Genomic DNA, 19,545 nt, shown 5'->3' with positions numbered 1-19,545 from the left:
CCAGCTCTACACCTTGTTATCTCAGATTCTCCAGCATCGGCAGTTCCTACTATCTCCTAGTCTTAAAATGAGATGTTGCTCCTCCAGTTTGCGCTGTGATTCGCTGGAGCATTACAGCATGCTGAGGACAGACATGTGGGCTAAGTGGACAGACCGGCTAAGGGAAGTTCGCGGTCATGCATGCGCGCTGTTGGGTGTACAAATACATAATATTTTCATTTATATCACGATTGGATTAAATCTTACATGAGTCTACAAACTCTAATAATGTTGCTCAAGTCAATCTTATTAATACTGATGACCACGAGAACTCAGCTTCACCCGGAGATAGCAAGAACTGCAGATGTTGGGGTCAGAGACAACACTGTGGAGCTGAAGGAACACAGCAGGTCAGGCCGTATCAGGAGAACAGGAAAGTCAACGTTTCGAGTTGGGAGTCCCGACCCGAAACGTCGACTTGCTAACTTAGTTTCACCCTCGCCTTATACACAGCTAAAGCCCGTCTTCACCTGCTAATTTCCATAGTAACGGTAACTGCCCTGCACTTACCTAGTATCCTGGTTACACCTAACGTCAGCCGGTCCACCAAGTCCTTCATATTCTCCGTTTTACCGTCTTCCATTTTGGTCTGGGCCTACTTTCGGCAATACAGACGCATCTAGTTTACAGTATTAACAGAGAAAAGTATTCAAAGATAGACCAATCCCTAGTACAAGGATAAGCTTTCCAGTCTCCTCATTGTCAGCTTTCGCCCTCGAAGAGAATGTATCAAACGCAAAGCCTTCTGGGTGTTGTAGTACTCGGATCCCTCTGACCAACGGCACCGAGGGGGAAGGGCAGAGGGCGTGCGGTCTAGGGGCAGGGCGGGGCGAGCAGAAGATAGCCGGGGATCAGGGTCATACAGATAGGGGCCGTCGGTGATGGGGGTTTGGGCGGGAGTGGACTGTCTTCCTACAGATGTTGCCTGACTTGCTGAGTTTCTCCGGAAGTTTCTGTTTTAGATTTCCAGCATCCGCAGTTCTTTGTTACACCATCTGGGGAGGGTGTAAGCGAGGGGGCGGTGCCAAGTGGTGAAGAAACGGGGCTTAAGGACAGAGGCTCCTATGGGGCTGATGGGTAATGGGCGGGGCTGAAGGTTGCCGTTTGCAGGGTGGACGGGACTTATCGTGAGCTCGGAAGGCCGAGTGCACGATGGGAGTGGCGGTTGTTTAAGATGGCGAAGGCAGGGAATTTGGTGAGTGAAGTGTTCTGGAGCAAAGATCGTATCCTTTTCATCTTTTTATTTTTCGGTAGAGCTTTTTAAGATAGTAATCAAACTTGGCAAACTGAAGCACAAACACTAAAATAACATATCGAACTGCAGATGCTAGAGACCTTAAATAGAAACTCAGGTCTGGTAGTAGCTATTGAGAGAAAGAGTTAATGTTTCAAGTATAGTGACCCTTCCGCATAAATGCGATATCGGATTTTGAATCCAATTTTATGCATAATACCTGACAGTTGTATTATTTATCTGATTGATGTGTCTTTGCTTATAAAAATAATGGAAACTTCCGTCACCACATTCATTGTTTCGTGATAGTGTTGCTTGATTTGGTTTTAGAATGCGATACTTTCTACAGTATTTGTATGTATTGCTTTTACCTACTTCCTTGATATCCCGGAAATTCAAGGCACCAATTTACAATAAAACTTATAAAGATTCAATTGTAATACTAAACCACCCCCAAGTTTTAATGATACAGTAGTACGGTAGCAATGACGTAACTAAATTTAGTATACTGGCATGTACTGTACTGTACTCAGTTTGGGCGGACCTTTTTATGTGTTCAGAGTTCATCCGTTGTTATAAATTTCTGGTTGCATTAGAGATTGTTGGAATGGAAATAACAACGACTTGTTACTTCTGCATCTGTTTAATTATCTGAAATTTTAAAAAAGGAAATATAATTTTAGTAAAATCTGGAATCTCTTTTGTGATTTTTGAACATTCTGTTTAGCAACTTCTGAAAAGTATTTACTGTTATTATGTAGGCCAGTGTAACTGAGACCCATTGTGTAGGTTTAATTGAAGCAAGCTGGAACTTGAAAGTTATACAAGCTATTTACATTGAAACTACTGGAGGAAATTAATAGAGGTGACTGAGTTGAATATTGTAATTTCTTAAAAAAAAAAAAATGCATTTGAAGGGGCAGTAGGAACTGGAATATAAGCAAATATGTGCTTGATGGGCTTCTCCTTTTTCAGTAATTTGTATTGAGACAAATGGAGGGCTGGTGTCTTGGTGGATAAGTGGAGACAGAAAGCAGCAAAAAGAAAAAATGATAGGCAGACAAAGGGATTGATTGTAAACCAGTGGGAAAAAGAAGCTGGAAAGGTGATAATGTGTGTGATGAGTAGTTGAAAATGAGTTGTGTGTGTTGAAAGGAACCCATGTCATGACAGGACCCTGGAGTGTGGGAATGGGTAATGTATAGGAGGCTTTCAAGCTCTAAAATAGTTAAACTTGATGTTGAGTGCTGAAGGTTATAAGGTCCCCAAGTACAACATGGGGTATTGTTCCTCCAGCTTGCATTGACCCTCACTGGAAAGCCATAGCAGGCCTGAGACAGAAGCGTTGGTGTGGGGCCATGGTGTGTTGAAGTGACTGGCAGCGGGAAGCTCTAGGTAACTTTTATGGATAGAACGTAAGTGTTTAGCAAAGCAGTCAACCAGTCTCCCTTTAATTTCCCAAATGTAAATAAACTTGGACCTTTGGTCGAAGTATCAACTTGTTGACAAAATGTATCAAGTGTATGTATGCTAGAAATGACTGGTGATGTTCCACAAGGACCTGTGACCAAACCTCAATATTCAGGAGATCAGGATATGAAATTAGTTTGTGTGAAGATGAGGAATAGAAAGGGGAAAAACTCACTAGAGAGAGTCGTCTGCAGGCCCACTAATGATATATACACTGTAGAACAAAATGTACAAGAAATAATGTTGGGTACTTCAGTTTAAAGGGATGGTAATAATCATAGGTGGCTTCTTAATCTACATATAAATTGGAAAAATCAGATTGGCAGAAGTAGTCTGGATGAAGGGATCAGGGAATACTTTTGAGAGTTTCTTAGAGCAGCAAATTTCAAAAGCAGATAGAGCAGATTACATTTGTCCTCCTGTGTTAAAGTAACCTTGGAAGCAGAGACCACAATACTATTGAATTTTGTTTTCAGTCTGAAAGTGAGAAGATTAGGTCTGATTTATTTTAAACCTAAATAAAAGCAACTGTGGGAATGAAAGCTAAGTTAGCATACTAGGTAAGGATAAGCTACCAGAAATATGGTGGTAGACTTTTAAAAGGGTATTTTAGAATGCTTGGAAAAGGCATATTTCTACATTCTGAAAAGAGAATCCAGCACCTGTGATTAACTAAAAATGTAGGGAAAGTATCCAACTTCAGGAAAAAAGCGCAACTGCACAAAAGTTCACTGTCTGATTAGATAATCATTTAGAATATAAAGAACAGCAGAATAGGGAAATGATTAATTGAGGGATAAAATTATAGTATGAGAGGAAGCTAGCTGGGAATCTAGAAACAGATGGCAAGAAATTCTACAGGTATTTACGGAGGAAAAGAGTAAGTAAAGTTTCTTTTTTCATTTGTGGAATGTGGGCGTCGCTGGCTGGCCAGCATTTCTTGCCCATCCCTAGTTGCCCTTGAGAAGATGGTGGTGAGCTGCCTTCGTGAACTGCCAGTGATGCCCATATCCCTCAAACGGAAAAAAGAAACTTTACTTGCTCTTTTCCTCTGTAAATACCTGTAGAATCTCTTGCCATCTGTTTATAGATTCTCAGCTAGCTTCCTCTCATACTATAATTTTATCCTTCCAGAGATTGTGAATAGGAAGTTAATAGTAAGTAATAAGGAAATAGATAAAATGAAGAAATATTTTCCTTTTTTATTATAGTGGGTATAAAAAATATTCCAATAATAGTTGTAAATCAGGAAGTGAAAGGGGAAATAGAAATTTATTAAAATTATAATCATGAGGGAGTGGTACTGTACAAACTGATGGAACTGTGGCATGGCAGGTCTCTGGTACAAATGGGTTTCAAGGGATTGCTAACAATGTAATAGATGCATTGGTGTTAATTTTCCAAAATTTCCTAGATTCAGGAAAGGTTCCACCAAACTAGAAAGCAGCAAATATAACCCCTTTCTTCAAGTAGGGAGGGAGGTAAAAAACGCTATCAGTGTATCAAGGGAAGATGATGACCAGGAAAAGAGGGGGGCTCTTTTATCTATAGATTAGATAGCTTGATATGTCATGGGCAAGTGTCAGAATTGGCCATTGACAAGGTTATAGCTATACACTTTGACAATCTCAAAATAATTGAAAACAGTGTGGTTTTGCCAAAGGGAAATCACGTTTAACCAATTCAGAATCATACGGTACCAAAGAGGTCCCTTCGGCCCATCGAGTCTGCATTGATGAAAGCTCGTCTAAATCTACACTTGTTCCACTTTCCAGCACTAGGTCATAGCCTCGAATATTATGACATTTCAAGTGCTCGTCCAAGTAATTTTTAAAAAAGTTGTCAGGTTTCCTACCTCTACTGCCTCCTGAGACAATGCATTGCAGGTTCCTGCCACCCTCTGGGTGCAAAGAGTTTTTCTCAAATCCTCTCTAAGCTTCTTGCTTTTCACCTTAAAATGATGCCCCCTTGTTATTGTTCCTTCACCTCAGGGGAGCAGCTGCTTTCTCTCCAACCTCTCCATGCTCCTCATAATCTTATACACCTCAGCCTTTTCTGCTGCAAAAACAATCCAAATTTATCCAGCCTCTGTTTGTAGCTAAACTGCTCCATCCCAGACAACATCTTGGTGAATCTCCTCTGCAATCATATCCTTCCTATAGTGCAGTGACCAGAACTGCATGCAGTACTCCAGCTGTGGCCTAAAAGTTAATAACAGCTTCAATATAACAGCAGAGCTGTTATATTCTATGCCACAACTAGTAAAGGCAAGTGTCCCATATGCCGCCTTAACTACCCCATTATCCTGTGGTGACATCTCTTGTGGACGAGCACCCAAGATCGCTCTGTTCCCCCAAGCTTTCTACTGTCTGTCTTTCATTGAGTACTCACCATTGCCTTGTCATGTCTTCCAAAGTGCATGACCTTTGGACTTATTGGGGTTAAGTTCCATCTATCCATCTGACCAACCTATCTATGTCGTCTTGTAACTTAAGATGTTTTTCCTCACTGTCAACCATTTGGCCAGGCTTCTTGTCATCTGCCAACTTAGCTGTCATTTCCCCACAACCCCACATTTTCTTCCATGTTATTTATATATATCTCAATCACAAAGGTGCTGATCCATACGGTACACCACTAGATACTGGGCTCCACTCATATAAACAGCTGCCTACCACCATCCTCTGTCTCTTACCATTCAACCAATTATGGATCCAAGTTGCCAAGTTACTTAGATCCTATGTGCTTTTATCTTCTTCAGTCTCTCACTGATCTTGGGATTTGCTGAAATCCATATAATCGACATCAACTCCACTGCCCTCATCCACATACCTGGTCAGCATCACGAAAAATCCAAATAAATTTGTTTGGCATTATCTCTCTGACAAAGCCATGCCCCTTCAAGTGGAGTTTAATTCTCTCCTTCAGAATTTTCTGTGATAGTTTCCCTTGAGACTCCTTGATCTGTGGTTTATCTCTACCACCCTTCTTGAAATGTGGAACCAAATTATCTGCCCTCTGATAGCTCCCCTGTGGCCAGAGAAGAATTAAAAATTTGGGTCCCCTGTAATTTCCTCACTTGTCTCTTACAGCAGCCTGGAATACAATCAGCTGGACCTGGGAATTTGTCCATTTTTCGCCAGCCAACTCCAGTAACTCCTCACTCCCTATGTCAAACTGCTCGAGAACTTCACAGTCCCTCTCCTGAAATATGTACCTACATCCTCCTCTTCCTGAGTGAAGTCAGGTGTGAAGTATTCGTTTCACACCATACCACAGTCTTTCAGTACCACGCACAGATGGCTCCCTACTGGGCCCCACTCTTTTCCTGGTCATCATCTTCCCCTTGATACACTTAGTATTTTTCATGCCCTCTCTTTACTCTCCTAATTGTTTTAAGGTCCCCCCCTGTATTTTGTATACTTTACTGGGGCCTCTGTTGATTAGTTCCCTTTCTACCTGTTAAAGCCTCTCCTCTTGTCCAGTCCTGACTATTCCGAGACAATCAGAGTTCTCTGGATTTGTCGCTTCTACATTTCACCCTAAAGGGAACACGTTGGGCCTCACCAATTCAATTTTGAACACTTCCCCACTGTTTTGCCATAGATTTAGGGGAGACAATGGCCCAGTGGTATTATCGCTGGACTGTTAATTCAGAGACCCGGATAACATTCTGGGGACCTGGGCTCGAATCCCACCGTGGCAAATGGTGGAATTTGAATTCAATAAAATATCTGGAATTAAGAGTCTAATGATGACCATGAATCCATTGCAATTGTTGGAAAAAAACTGACCTAGTTCACTAATGTCCTTTGGGGAAGCAAACTGCTATCCTTACCTGGTTTGGCCGACATGTGACTCCAGACCCACAGCAATGTGGTTGACTCTGAACTGCCCTCTGGATGATCAGGGATGAGCAATAAATGCTGCCTAGCCAGCAACGTCCTCATCCCGTTAATGAATAAAGAAAAAATAAAGAATTTACCAAGAAGTACCTCTTTCAACTGTGCTTTGGCCAGATTCTGCCTTATTTTAATAATATCTCCCTTAATCCAATTCAAACCTTTTTTTTTGTAGACCAGCTTTTTCCTTTTCTATAACAAACTTAAAAAGGATGGTTGGGTGGGCCTCACACTGCCATTTGAATACCTGCCCGATGTCATTTCCCAGAATTAGGTCCAGCACTGCAATGTCTCATGTTGGACCTTCTACATCTTACTACAAACATCTTTCCTGAACACATTTCAAAGCATCTATTCTCCCCTATCACGCCACCATCCCCTCCGCGCCCCCCCCCCCCAATGTTTACACAATGACTATCCAAATTAATATTGGGGAATTTGAAATCTCCTAATATATTACCCAATTATTGTTTTTAAACACCTGTGGTGAATTGTCTACATTTCTTCTCTATTGTCTGCTGACTGGGGATCTATAATACATTTCCACCAGCATGATGGCCCCCTTTTTTTTATTCCTAAGCTCTACCAACAAAGCTTTATTTGAATACTCTTCCAAGATATTGTCCCTCCTTACTGCAGTAATTGACTCCTTAATTAATAAATGCAACACCTTTTTTACACCCTCCCCTGTCCTGACTGAAGATTCTATTACCTCGGATATTGAGTTGCCAGTCTGACCCCCTTTTTCAACCTCATCTTTGCAACAACTTCACAGATCCATTGTTAATCCAAGTCTTTAACTCATCTGTCTTACCTATAATACTCTCATCGAAGTACAGGCCATCCAGTCTTGCTTTCCTCCCTTAACTCAACATAGCTGAACTCCATCTCCTTTGTTCCTTTACTAAAGTAAGGAGTGTCTGTACTGTGCTAATACTCTGTCTCCTCCCCCTACCGACCTAGTTTAAATTCTTCCCAACAGCACTCGCAAGGATGTTTGCCTCATTCTAGTTCAGATACAGACTGTCCCTCTTCTACAGATTCCATCTTGCCAAACTATTGGTGTTCTTTGAAGAAGTAACATGCTGAGGATAAAAGGGAGCCTGTAAACATAGATTTCCAGAAGTCAATTGATAAGGTGCCTCCTCAAAGGTTAATGTGGAAAATAAAAGCTTATAGTTCAGAAGAAACATTAGCATGGATAGAGGATTGGCTGCCAGCAGAAAACGGTACGTATTAATGTGTCTTTGTATGATCCATAAAAGTGATAATGTAGTCCCACAAAAGCGAGTGCCGTGCCTCAACCTTTTACATTCACATCAGTGATCAAGATGAGGGGAGCAAAGCAATGGTAGCTAAATTTACAAATGACACCAAGGTAGATGGGAAAGTATGTTGTGAATAAGATGTAAGGAAGTTGCAGATGGACGTAGTTAGGTTGAGTGGGCAAAGATTTGAGAGCTGGAGTATAATGTAGAAAAATGTGAAGTTGCTCACCTGCAGGGGGAATGCAAAAGTGGAATACTGTATTTTTTACTTAAACCAAGAACAACTGTGGAAGTTGCAATGCAGAGGATTTTAGATGCTCTACAACATGAGTCACAAAAAAAATACAGGCATTGCAAATTAACGGGAAGGCCAATAGAACGCTGTCCTTTATTATGAAAGGAATTGAGCATAAATGTAAAGCTGTTATGCTTCAATTATACAGGGCATATTTCATATATCAAATCATATTTCAAATACTGAGTGGTTTTTGTCTCCTTTAATTAAGAAAGGAGGTAAATGTATTCGAGGCAGTTCAGAGGAGACTTGCTAGATTTATAACTGGAATGAGTATATTGTTTTGAGGATAAGTTGTACAAGCTGAGCTCCTTTTCTTCTGGAAAGAACATAGAACATAGAACATTACAGCGCAGTACAGGCCCTTCGGCCCTCGATGTTGTGCCGACCTGTGAAACCAATCTGAAGCCCACCTAACCTAAACTATTCCATTATCATCCATATGTTTATCCAATGACCATTTAAATGCCCTTAAAGTGGGCGAGTCTACTATTTTTGCAGGCAGGGCGTTCCACGCCCTTACTACTCTCTGAGTAAAGAACCTACCTCTGACATCTGTCCTATATCTATCACCCCTCAATTTAAAGCTATGTCCCCTCGTGCTAGCCATTACCATCCGAGAAAAAAGGCTCCCACTGTCCACCCTATCTAATCTAATCCTCTGATCATCAAGAGTGAGGGATGACTTGATTCATGTGTCTATTTAAGCTCCTGAACAGTCTTGATAAGGTGAATGTGGAAAGGATGTTTCCTCTTATTGGGTCCAGGACTAAGGGGACAACACTTTAAAATCAGGCCATCCTTTCAGGTCAGTGATGAGAAGAAATTTTTGAGGGTTATGCAGCTTTGGAGCTTTGTCTCCACAGTGATGTTAGTGTGGTCATTGAAAGTTTTTAACACGTGGGTAGATTTTTGTTAGACAGAGGTATAAGAAATAGATGGGAAAGTAGATACTGCAACTCATTGGTCAGCATGATCTTATTGAATGGTGGAGGAGGATTGAGGGGCTGAATGGTCTGTTACTGTTGCTTTCACATGTTCAAATGTAGAGTAAATGAAGTTCAGCAAGTAAATAAAATAAAGAAAATTATAGCAAGGCATTCATACATTGTGCAAAATTTTGGAAGATGGACTTCAGTACATCCGTTTGGACCAGAATACTTTTTAAAGCTACACATGCACAGACAGGTTGTGATCCACGTTGGTACCAATGATTTTAGTAGGAAGAAGGATGTGATCCTCAAATCAGAATTAAGGGAGATAGGTTGAAAATTAACAAGCAGGACCACAAATGTAAATCTCTGGATTACTCCCAGTACCACGTGCAAGCAAGTACAGAAATCAGACAAATAAGGCAGATGAATGTGTCACTAGTAAGATAGTGCAGGAGGGCCTGAGACTGGCCGTGGGCAAGTTAGCACCTGTACAAGCCAGACAGGTTACACTTGAACAGAGGCGGGACTGTCGCCCTTGTGGGCCATTTTGGCAGACCCATTGGAAGTCCTTTAAAATAACCTGGCAGGCTGTAGAAACAAAGAAAGAATAGTAGAGGAGAACACCAGGGCTTATAAAATACTTCGGGGAGGTGATGGCCTAGTGGTATTATCATCTGACTGTTAGCCCAGAGACCCCGGTAATGTTCTGGGGATCTGCCACGACAGTTGGTGGAGTTTGAATTCAATAAAAAAAGTCTGCAATTTGGTTTCATGGTCATCACTAGACTCCTTTGTTGATTGTCGGGAAAAACTCATCTGGTTCACTAAAATCCTTTAGGAAAGGAATCTGCCATCCTTATCTAGTCTGGGCTACGTGTGACTCCAGACCCACAGTAACGTGGTTGACCCTTAACTGCCCCCTGGGCAATCAGGGATGGGCAATAAATGTTGGCCTGGCCAATGATGCCTTCATCCTGTGCATTAATTTAAAAAAAAATATGGATACAGCTAGCACTAGCAGAGAAGACAGTAAGTTAATAGGCAATCAGAGTTAACATTTATGTAAATGCACAGAGTATAGTAAGATTGGGGAGTTACAGGCAGATTGCAGTGTGGAACTACAATGTTGTGGTAATGATGCAGACTTGGCCTAAAGAAGGGGAAGACTGGGTGTTAAATATTCTGGGTATAGCTTATTCAGGAAAAGCAAAAAAGGAAGGAAAGAAGAGGTAGCAATATGGTTTAAGGAGGGTATTGTTGTGCTGGAGAAATAGGATGCCTGAGGGTTCAAGCACAGTCAACTTGGCTAGCGCTATAGAATAAAAAGGGTGTTGTTAAATTGCTCAGTGTAGTATATAGACAACCAACTAGTGGAAAGGATGTAGAGGAACAAATATGCAGGAAATTTGCAGAGAGTAGTTATAATAGAGGATTTCAGTTACCTAAATGTATGCTGGGATACTAGTAGTGTAAAGACAGTGAGGGACAAGTGTTCCTAGCTTGTATTTGGGAGAGTTTCCTAGAGTAATATGTGTCCAGTCTAACAAGGAAAGGATGCATTGTTAGACCTGGTCCTCAAATGACATGGTCCAAGTGTCAGTGGGAGAACATTTAGGAGATAGCGATTACTGTATCATAAGGTTCGGGATAGCATTGGAGAATGACAGTGCAACAATCCATAGTAAGAAAATCCATTGGCAGAGAGCTGACTTTAATGGGGGCGATAACAAAGCTGAGTAGAATTGATTTGAATGAGGTTGGCAGGAAAATTAGTAACTGAAAAATGGTTCACTTTCAAAGAGCAGATGGTTCAAGTGCAGTTGGGGTGTATTCCCTCGAAAGAAAAAGATAGGACAAACAAATTGAAAGTTTCCTGGACGACCAAGGAGATAGAAATAAGTATTAGTAACAAAATATGTGCTTATGACAGGTGCAAGGCAGAAATTCTAAATGAAAATCAACAGTTACTATCAAAGGTTTGGGGGAGCTGAAAAACCAAATAAGGGAAGCAAAGAGGAATCGGGGATGGGCAATAAATGTTGGCCTGGCCAGTGATGCCTTCATCCTGTGAAGTAAAGTAAGATTTGTGACCATGCAAATACCAGACAAAGACTCTCTCTAATAAGAGATATTGGAGGTTACCATTGACCAAAAACACATCTCTTGACTCCACCAGGCCTGTCCATGATCTACAGGGCACAAGTCAGGAGTGCGATCGGATACTCCCTGCTTTGCTGAACAAGTGCACTTCCAATAACACTTAAAGTTTAACAAAGCAGTCCACTTGACTGACACCAAATCCACAATCATCCACTCCCTCCACACTGATGTTCACTAACAGCGGTGATTACTGTCTACAGGTGTGCTGTAGAAATTCACCAGAGAACCTTAGACTGCACCTTCCAAACCCATGACCACTTTCATCTAGAAGGACAAGGGTGGCAGATACATGGGAATGTCACCATTTTCAATTTCTTCTCCAAGCTACTCACTGTACTGACTTGGAAATATGTTGCAGTTCCTTCATTTTCGCTAGGTCAAAATCCTGGAATTTCCTCCCTCATGACATTGTGGGTCTACCTATAGCACACGGGCTGCAGCGATTCAAGAAGCCACAAGGACAACTAGGGGCAGGCAATAAATGCTGTCCCAATGATACTACGTCCCACGAGTGAATTAAATAAAAACTAGCAGTTAACATAAAGAGAAATCCCAAAGTCTTCTATAGACTTAAAAAAAGTAAGAGTGGTTAAAGGAGGAGTCGGGCTGATCAGAGATCAAATAGGGGACTTACAAATGGAAGTAGCTGAGATGATGAAAAGTATTCATTTATCTACTTTATAAAAGAGGAGGATGGTGACAGAGAAGGAAACCCTGTTACTAGAAGGGTTCTGAATTGATAAGGAATAAGTGTTGGTTCGATTGTTGGCACTTAAAGTTGACAAAGTATCAGAAATAGGTGAGATATATCCAAGGATTTTTAAGGAAGTGAGGGTAGAAATTGTTGAGATACTGGCCGTAATGGTTCAGTTCTCCTGGATTCGGGAGAGCTGCCAGGAGAATTGGGAACATTAGGCATTATTAAAGAAAGGTTGTAAGGATAATCTTAGCGATTACATACAAGTTAGTTTAACTTTGGGGGACTTGCTAGAAACGATAGAATTAGTAATCATATGGACAAAGGTGGGTTGATTAGGAAGAGTCAGCTCAGATTTCTAATGGGGAAATCATGTTTAATGAACTAGCTGGAATATTTTGAAGAAGTGAGAGGGTCGATAAGGGTAATGCTGTTAAGGTGCTAGACTTGGATTTCCTAAAGTTATTTGATACAGTGCCACGCAACAGACTTGTGAGGAAGGTTATAGGTCATAGAATAAGAGAGACAGGAGCAACATAGATACAAAATTGGCTGAGTGATTTTAAAAAAAAAGTGTAATTGTCAATGGATTTTTTTTTTGGCTGGCGAACAGTTTGTAGTGGAGTTCCCCAGGGAGTAGTATCGGGATCCTTGCTTTTCTATATCATGATCTGGATCTTGGTGTACCGAGAATAATTTCAAAATTTGCGGATGACTCTAAACTTGGCTTGAATTATAGACTGTAAGGAGGGCATTGCTAAGTTGGTGGAGTGGGTCAGTAGTTGGCAGATGGGGTTCAATGCAGAGAAATGTGAGGTGATGCACTAAAACATTAAAAGACAATATAAAATAGGTCTTTAATTACCTGGCCTAATGGGAAGGTATGAGGTTTTGTTGGTAGATAGTGTGATTGACTGAATTATGCTTGCAAAGAGCTGTTATGCCTTGATAGGCTGAGTGACCTCCTCCTTTGCTTTGTTTTATGAAATGGAGCTCCAGGGAGCTGGTTTAGGATTTGGAAAAAGTACTGGAACAGTAGAGTGGTTAGAATCTGGTCTTGCAGAGCAACTCATTCTCCAGTGGAAAGCACACATAGCAAGTCTGTTCTCTTGGTGGGGTAGGATATACTGGGGCAGTGAACCTCTTTCTGCCAGTATATCCCTGGTGGGACTTTAAATGGCTTGTTTGAAATTCTTGGATATGCTTGCCAACTTTCTTGCTGACTAGTTTAGTTTCTTTTCTACCCATTATTTGAGCATTTCAGTAATAGTTTTGAACCTTTTTTAAAAGGAGATTGGAGTGATTCTAATTGTACATCGTGATCAGAGCTGCAATCTGGTTCAATTGCAGCGATTCATGTTAGAAGTGTTGTTACTTCTTTCAATTTGTAAAAATATCTCAGCGTTCAGAAAAGTCACAATTATCTGCAGACTGTATGATTGCTGAAACTTTCTATGATATTTTTGGGAGTGTCATTCTTAAAGGCAAATACTAAAGAGGGACAAAGACGATTTTTGTTCTCTGAATTGCAGCTAATTCGGAATGATCGAACTCTAGTTGTATGGGTATTTTTGTAACAATTGGAGTATGTCTCATATTTTCATCTTTGGTTAGGTCTAGTTTATGTGCCATTTAAGCACATCTCACTTTCTTTAACAATGCTACATCTAGCATCAGATGAAGAACAATCCATGGTCTTTGTGCCAGGTATGGTTTTGTGAATTACTGTCCAGGTCACTTTTTGTTTCTCTTCCTGAAACATCTGCAACTATTTAAGTGTTGGAGGTGCTTTCAAATGCATTTTGATCAATAACACATTACTTTGTTGTGATGTATGTTGATATTTGCAAAATAATAAATTTGTTTATTATTCATGGAAAATTTGAGTTGTTTGGTTACATTGCCAACATCTTATTTTTGTAAAAGGTGCCAGTGACACACATTTTAAGATAGATAGGGTGTAAAACGTTCCAGCATAAAAGTGCCTTTATCCAGAATGTTTTATTTCCTAGGTTTTAATTCGTATTCAGAATCTTTTATTACTCGTGATCTGATGCCTTCAATTTCAATTGTAGGGATTTTCCTGAAGAAGGGATGGATGTCCATGTAAAATTTTAACAGTTGTACTTTGTGATGATTTACTTTTCATCTTCCTAGATGAGAGCATTGCTGGCTAGACCACCATATATTGTTCATCTGCAATTGCCTTTCAGAAGGTGGTGGCCAGGCATCTTTTTTGGACTGCGCCATTTAGTGTTGGTACACCCGCAATGTTATTTGGAAAGGAGTTCCAATATTTTGACCCAATGACTGTGAATGAACAGTGATATAATTTCAACTCGGGGTTGTATGTGGCTTGGTGAGCTTATAAGTCGTAGTGTTCATGTGCATCTGCTGCCCTTCTCCTTCTAGATGGTAGATGTCTTGGTTTGTAAAGATGCTCCTAAAAGAACCTGGGTGAGTAGCTGCACTGCATCTCTCAGATGATACACACTGCCACTGTGTGTTGGTGATGAAGGGTTTGAATGTTGAAGGCATGAAGTTTTTTTATTCATTTGTGGGATGTGTGCATCACTAGTCAGCATTTATTGCCTGTCCCTAGTTGCCCTTAAGGTGGTGGTGAGCTGATGCCTTGAACTGCTGCTGCCCACCTGCTGTGGGTTGACCCACAATGCGATTAGGGAGGGAATTCCAGGATTTTCACCCAGTGACAGCGAAGGAGTGGTGATATATTTCCAAGTCGGGATGGTGTGGCTTGGAGGGGAACTTGCAGGTGGTGGTGTTCCCATGTATCTTGTAATTCCAGATGGAAGTGGTTATATGTTTGGAAGGTGCTGTCTAAGAATCTTTTTGGTGAATTTCTGCAGTGCATCTTATAGATAGTACACACTGCTGCTACAGAGCAGCAGTAGTGGAGGCAGTGAAGGCTTGTGGATGTAATGCCAATCAAGCGGGCTGCTTTGTCCTGGATGGTGTCAAGCTTCTTGAGTGTTGTTGGGGCTGTACTCATCCAGGCAAGTGGGGAGTATTCCATCACACTCCTGACTTGTGCCTTGTCGATGATGGACAGGCTTTGAGGAGTCAGGAGGTGTGTTACTTGCCACAGTATTCCTAACCTCTGACCTGCTCTTGTAGACACTGCATTTATGTGGTGAGCCAAATTGTGTTTCTGATTAATGGTAACACTCAGGATGTTGACAGTGGGGGTGTCAGTGATGGTAATACCATTGAATGTTAAGGGGTGGTGGTTAGATTGTGTCTTTTATTGGAAATGGTCATTGCCTGGCATTTGTGCGGAGCGAATGTTACTTGCCACTTGTCAGTCCAAGCCTGGATCTTGTCCGGATCTTGCTGCATTTGGATGTGGACTACTTCAGTATCTGAGGAGTCGTGAATGGTGCTGAACATTGTGCAATCATTGGTGAATATCACCACTTCTGACCTTATGAGGGAAGATCATTGAAGCAGCTGAAGATGGTTGTGCCTAGTTTATTATCCTGAGGATCTCTTGCAGAGATGTCCTGGAGCTGAGATGACTGACTTCCAACAACCACGACCATCTTCCCATCCATTTTCCTATTCATCAGGTAGGGCTCTAACCACCCAAGAGAGTTTTTGCTCCCAGATTCCCGCTGATTTCAGTTTTGCTAGGGCTCCTTGATGCCACACTGGGTTGAATGCAGCCTTGATATCAAGGGCTGTCACTTATCTCACCTGGAATTCAGCTCTTTTGTCCATGGTTGATTCAAGGCTGTAATGAGGTCAGCAGCTGAGTGGCCCTTGCGGAACGCAAACTGGGCGTCACTGAGCAGGTGCTGCTTGATAGCACTGTTGATGACACCTTCCATCACTTTACTGACGATTGAGAGTAAACTGATGGGATGGTAATTGACCAGATTGGCATTTTCCTGCTTTTTGTGTACAACACGTACTTGGGCAATTTTCCACCTTGTCGGGTAGATGCCAGTGTTTTAACTGTACTGGAACAGCTTGGCTAGGAGAACGGCAAGCTCTGGAGCACAAGTCTTTAGTGCTGTTGCTGGAAAGTTGTCAGGTCCTGTAGCCTTTGCGCTATTCAGTGTCTCCAACCGTTTCTTGTTATCTCATGGAATGAATCAAATTGGCTGAAAACTGGTGTCTTGATGTGGGGGACCACTGGAGGAGGCCGAGATGGATCATCCACTTTGCACTTCTTGCTGAAAATTGCTGCAAATGCTTCAGCCTTATCTTTTGCACTGATGTGTTGGGCTCTCCATCACTGAGGATGGGGATATTTATGGAACCGCCTCCTCCAGTGAGTTGTTTAATCGTCCACCACCATTCAACTGGATGTGGCAGGACTGCAGAGGCTAGACCTGATCTGTTGGTTATGGGATTGCTTAACTCTGTCTATCACTTGCCGCTTGCGTTGTTTGGCATGCAAGTATTCTTGTTTGGTGGCTTCGCCAGGTTGACACCGCATCTTCAGGTATGACTGGTGCTGCTCCTGGCATGCCTTCCTGCACTTTCGATTGAGCCAGGGTTGATCCCCTGGCTTGATGGCAATGGTTGAGTGGGGGTTGTGCCGCACCATGAGGTTACAGATTGTGCTGGAGTACAGTTCTGCTGCTGTTGATTGCCCACAGTGCCTCATGGATACCCAGTCTTGAGTTGCTAGATCTGTGCGAAGTCTGTCCCATTTAACACGGTGATGGTGCCCCGCAGCACGATGGAGGTTATTTTCAGTACAAAGGCGGAACGTCATCTTCACAAGGGCTGTATGGTTGTCACTCCGACTGATCCTGTCAAGGACAGATGCATCTGCAGCTGGCATATTGGTAAGTATGATGTCCAGTATGTTTTTCCTTGTTGGTTCCTTCACCACCTGCTGCAAACCCAGTCTAGCAGCTATGTCCTTTAGGACCTGACCAGCCTGATAAGTAGTACTGCTGCTGAGCCACTTTCGGTGGTGGACGTTGAAATCCCCCACCCAGAGTATATTTTGTGTCCTTGCCATCCTCGGTACTTCCTCCAAGTGTTACTCAACATGGAGGAGTACCGATCCGTCGGCTGAGGGAGGGCGGCATGTGGTAATCCACAAGAGGTGGATCCACCTGAAGCCATGAGATTACTTGGGGTCTGGAGTCAATGCTGAAGATTCTCAGGGCAACTCCCTCCTGACTGTATACCACTGTGCCACCACCTCTGCTGGGTCTGTCCTGCTGGTACGACAGGACATATCCAGGCATGGTAATGGTGGTGTCTGGGGCATTACCTTTAAGGTATGATTCCACAAGCATGACTATGCCAAGCTGTTGCTTGGCTCGTCTGTTAGACAGCTGTCCCAATTTTGGCACTAGCCTCCAAATGTTAGTAAGGAGGACTTTGTAGAGTCTACAGGGCTGTTTCTGCCATTGATCTTTTCCAGTGACTAGCTCAATGCCAGGTGATCTGTCCGGTTTCATTTCTTTGAGATTTTGTAGTGATTGTTACAACTGAATGGCTTGCTAGGCCATTTCAGAGGGCAGTTGAGAGTCAACCAAATTGCTGTGGTTCTGGAGTCACATGTAGGCCAGACCAGATGAGGATGGCAGATTTTCCCTTCCATGGAGGACATTAGTGAACCGGATGAGTTTTTCTGACAATCGACAATGATTTCATCGTCATCAGTAGATCGTTAATTCCTGTTTATTTTTATATTGCCGTGGTGGGATTCAAACCTGGGTCTCTGGGTTAATAGTCTAACAATAACACCACTAGGCCGTCACCTTCCCATTTGAATCTAAGCGGTCTTCCCCCTTGATTCCAATTTTGCTACATCACTTTGTGCCACCTTTAGTCAAATGTTGCCTTGATGTCAAGGGCAGTAACTTGCATCTTCGCTCTGAAATTCAGCTTTTTTAAACGTTTGGACCAAGGCTATAATGTAGCTGAGTGCCCCCTGTACAACCCACACTGAACACCCATGGGCAGCTTGCATTATGGCAGTTTGGGGTGGTTGAGATGGATCAGCTCACTGTTTGTTTTTTTTTTTTTAATTGTCTACCTTTCCACGTATTTATTTTCCATCTCTAATTATGAATAAGAAGTGTTACCGGTATCACCAGCATGCTGTGAATAATTTTCTAAAGTTGTAAATGAATAAGTTGTTACTATTCTGAATCACACGTCTACAAACTATTTCTGTTTTAGGATTGCTAATGGAAGGAAACATTAGACCTGAATCAAAGGTGAAAAGTAAAACCCAAGAAGTTGGAGCCGAGCTTTCACTCCAATCTGATTCTGTTTTTGTAAATCCCTTGAAGACCAAATCTGGAAAGCTATCCATGCCAAACAAGGTGAACTTATGATGTTATTGCATTTTGCATTTCATTGAAGATAAGTACACATGTATGTAGGTTTCAAAGAGGCATTTTTATATAGCTAGTAATTGACTTGCTTGAAGTCCTCTACAAGATATTGCAGGTTGTCAGTGTTATTCTTCTGAAAGTTCAAATGCATCTGGATGTAGGAGGCACAAAAACAAAAAAGTGGGGAACTGAAGATTTTAATTACTTTAGGACATGAACATAAGAACATAAGAACATAAGAACTAGGAGCAGGAGTAGGCCATCTGGCCCCTTGAGCCTGCCCCGCCATTTAATAAGATCGTGGCTGATCTTTTGATACTCAGCTCCGCTTACCCGCCCACTCACCATAACCCTTAATTTCTTTTACTGTTCAATAATTTATCTAGCCTAGCCTTAAAAACATTCAGTGAGGTAGCTTCAACCGCTTCACTGGGCAGGGAATTCCACAGATTCACAGCCCTTTGGGTGAAGAAGTTCCTCCTGACCTCAGTCCTACATCTGCCTCCCTTTTGAGGCGATGCCCCCTAGTCCTAGTTTCACCTGCTAGCGGAAACAACCTCCCTGCCTCCACCTTATCTATTCCCTTCATAATCTTATATGTTTCTATAAGATCTCCCCTCATTCTTCTGAATCCCAATGAGTATAATCCCAGTCTACTCAGTCTCTCCTCGTAATCCAACCCTCTCAACTCTGGAATCAACTGAGTGAATCTCCTCTGTACCCCCTCCAGTGCTAGTATATCTCTTCTCAAGTAAGGAGACCAAAACGGCGCGCAGTACTCCAGGTGTGGCCTCACCAGGACCCTATACAGCTGCAGCATAGCCTCCCTGTTTTTAAACTCCATCCCTCTAGCAATGACAGACAAAATTCCATTTGCCTTTTTAATTACCTGCTGCACCTGCAATCCTACTTTTAGCGATTCATGCACAAGGACACCCAAGTCCGTCTGCACAGCAGTGTGCTGAAATTTTTTTACCATTTAAAACATATTCCATTTTCCTGTTATTCCTACCAAAATGGATGACCTCACACTTATGAACATTGTATTTGGTCTGGCAGATGGAGTACAATGTTAGATTTTGAAAACAGATGCCAAATAAATCTCAGACAACAAGGTGCAGGGCTGGATGAACACAGCAGGCCAAGCAGCATCATAGGAGCAGAGAGGCTGACGTTTCGGGCCTAGACCCTTCATCTGATGAAGGGTCTAGGCCCG

At 42.1% G+C, this 19,545-nt stretch overlaps 2 protein-coding genes across 2 annotated transcripts in view; one reads left to right on the top strand and one right to left on the bottom strand.

Annotated features, from left to right (window-relative positions):
* tpgs2 (tubulin polyglutamylase complex subunit 2) overlaps positions 1-978 on the bottom strand; it is a 45,102-nt gene extending 44,124 nt beyond the window's left edge. The window contains exon 1 of the mRNA XM_048604774.1: positions 550-978. Coding sequence (XP_048460731.1) covers positions 550-622 — 73 coding nt within the window. The 5' untranslated portion in view covers positions 623-978. The remainder of the gene's footprint in view (positions 1-549) is intronic.
* A 135-nt stretch (positions 979-1,113) lies between these two features.
* The window catches only part of kiaa1328 (KIAA1328 ortholog), a 148,836-nt gene continuing 130,404 nt past the window's right edge, over positions 1,114-19,545 (top strand). The window contains exons 1-3 of the mRNA XM_048599212.1: positions 1,114-1,262; positions 13,672-13,707; positions 18,172-18,317. Of these exons, the coding sequence (XP_048455169.1) occupies positions 1,214-1,262; positions 13,672-13,707; positions 18,172-18,317 (231 nt within the window). The 5' untranslated portion in view covers positions 1,114-1,213. The remainder of the gene's footprint in view (positions 1,263-13,671; positions 13,708-18,171; positions 18,318-19,545) is intronic.

The sequence above is a fragment of the Rhincodon typus genome, chromosome 1 (genome assembly GCF_021869965.1).
Source record: "Rhincodon typus isolate 14 chromosome 1, sRhiTyp1.1, whole genome shotgun sequence".
In the NCBI taxonomy this organism is placed as follows: Eukaryota; Metazoa; Chordata; class Chondrichthyes; order Orectolobiformes; family Rhincodontidae; genus Rhincodon; species Rhincodon typus.
This window is presented reverse-complemented; position numbering and strand designations above follow the sequence as displayed.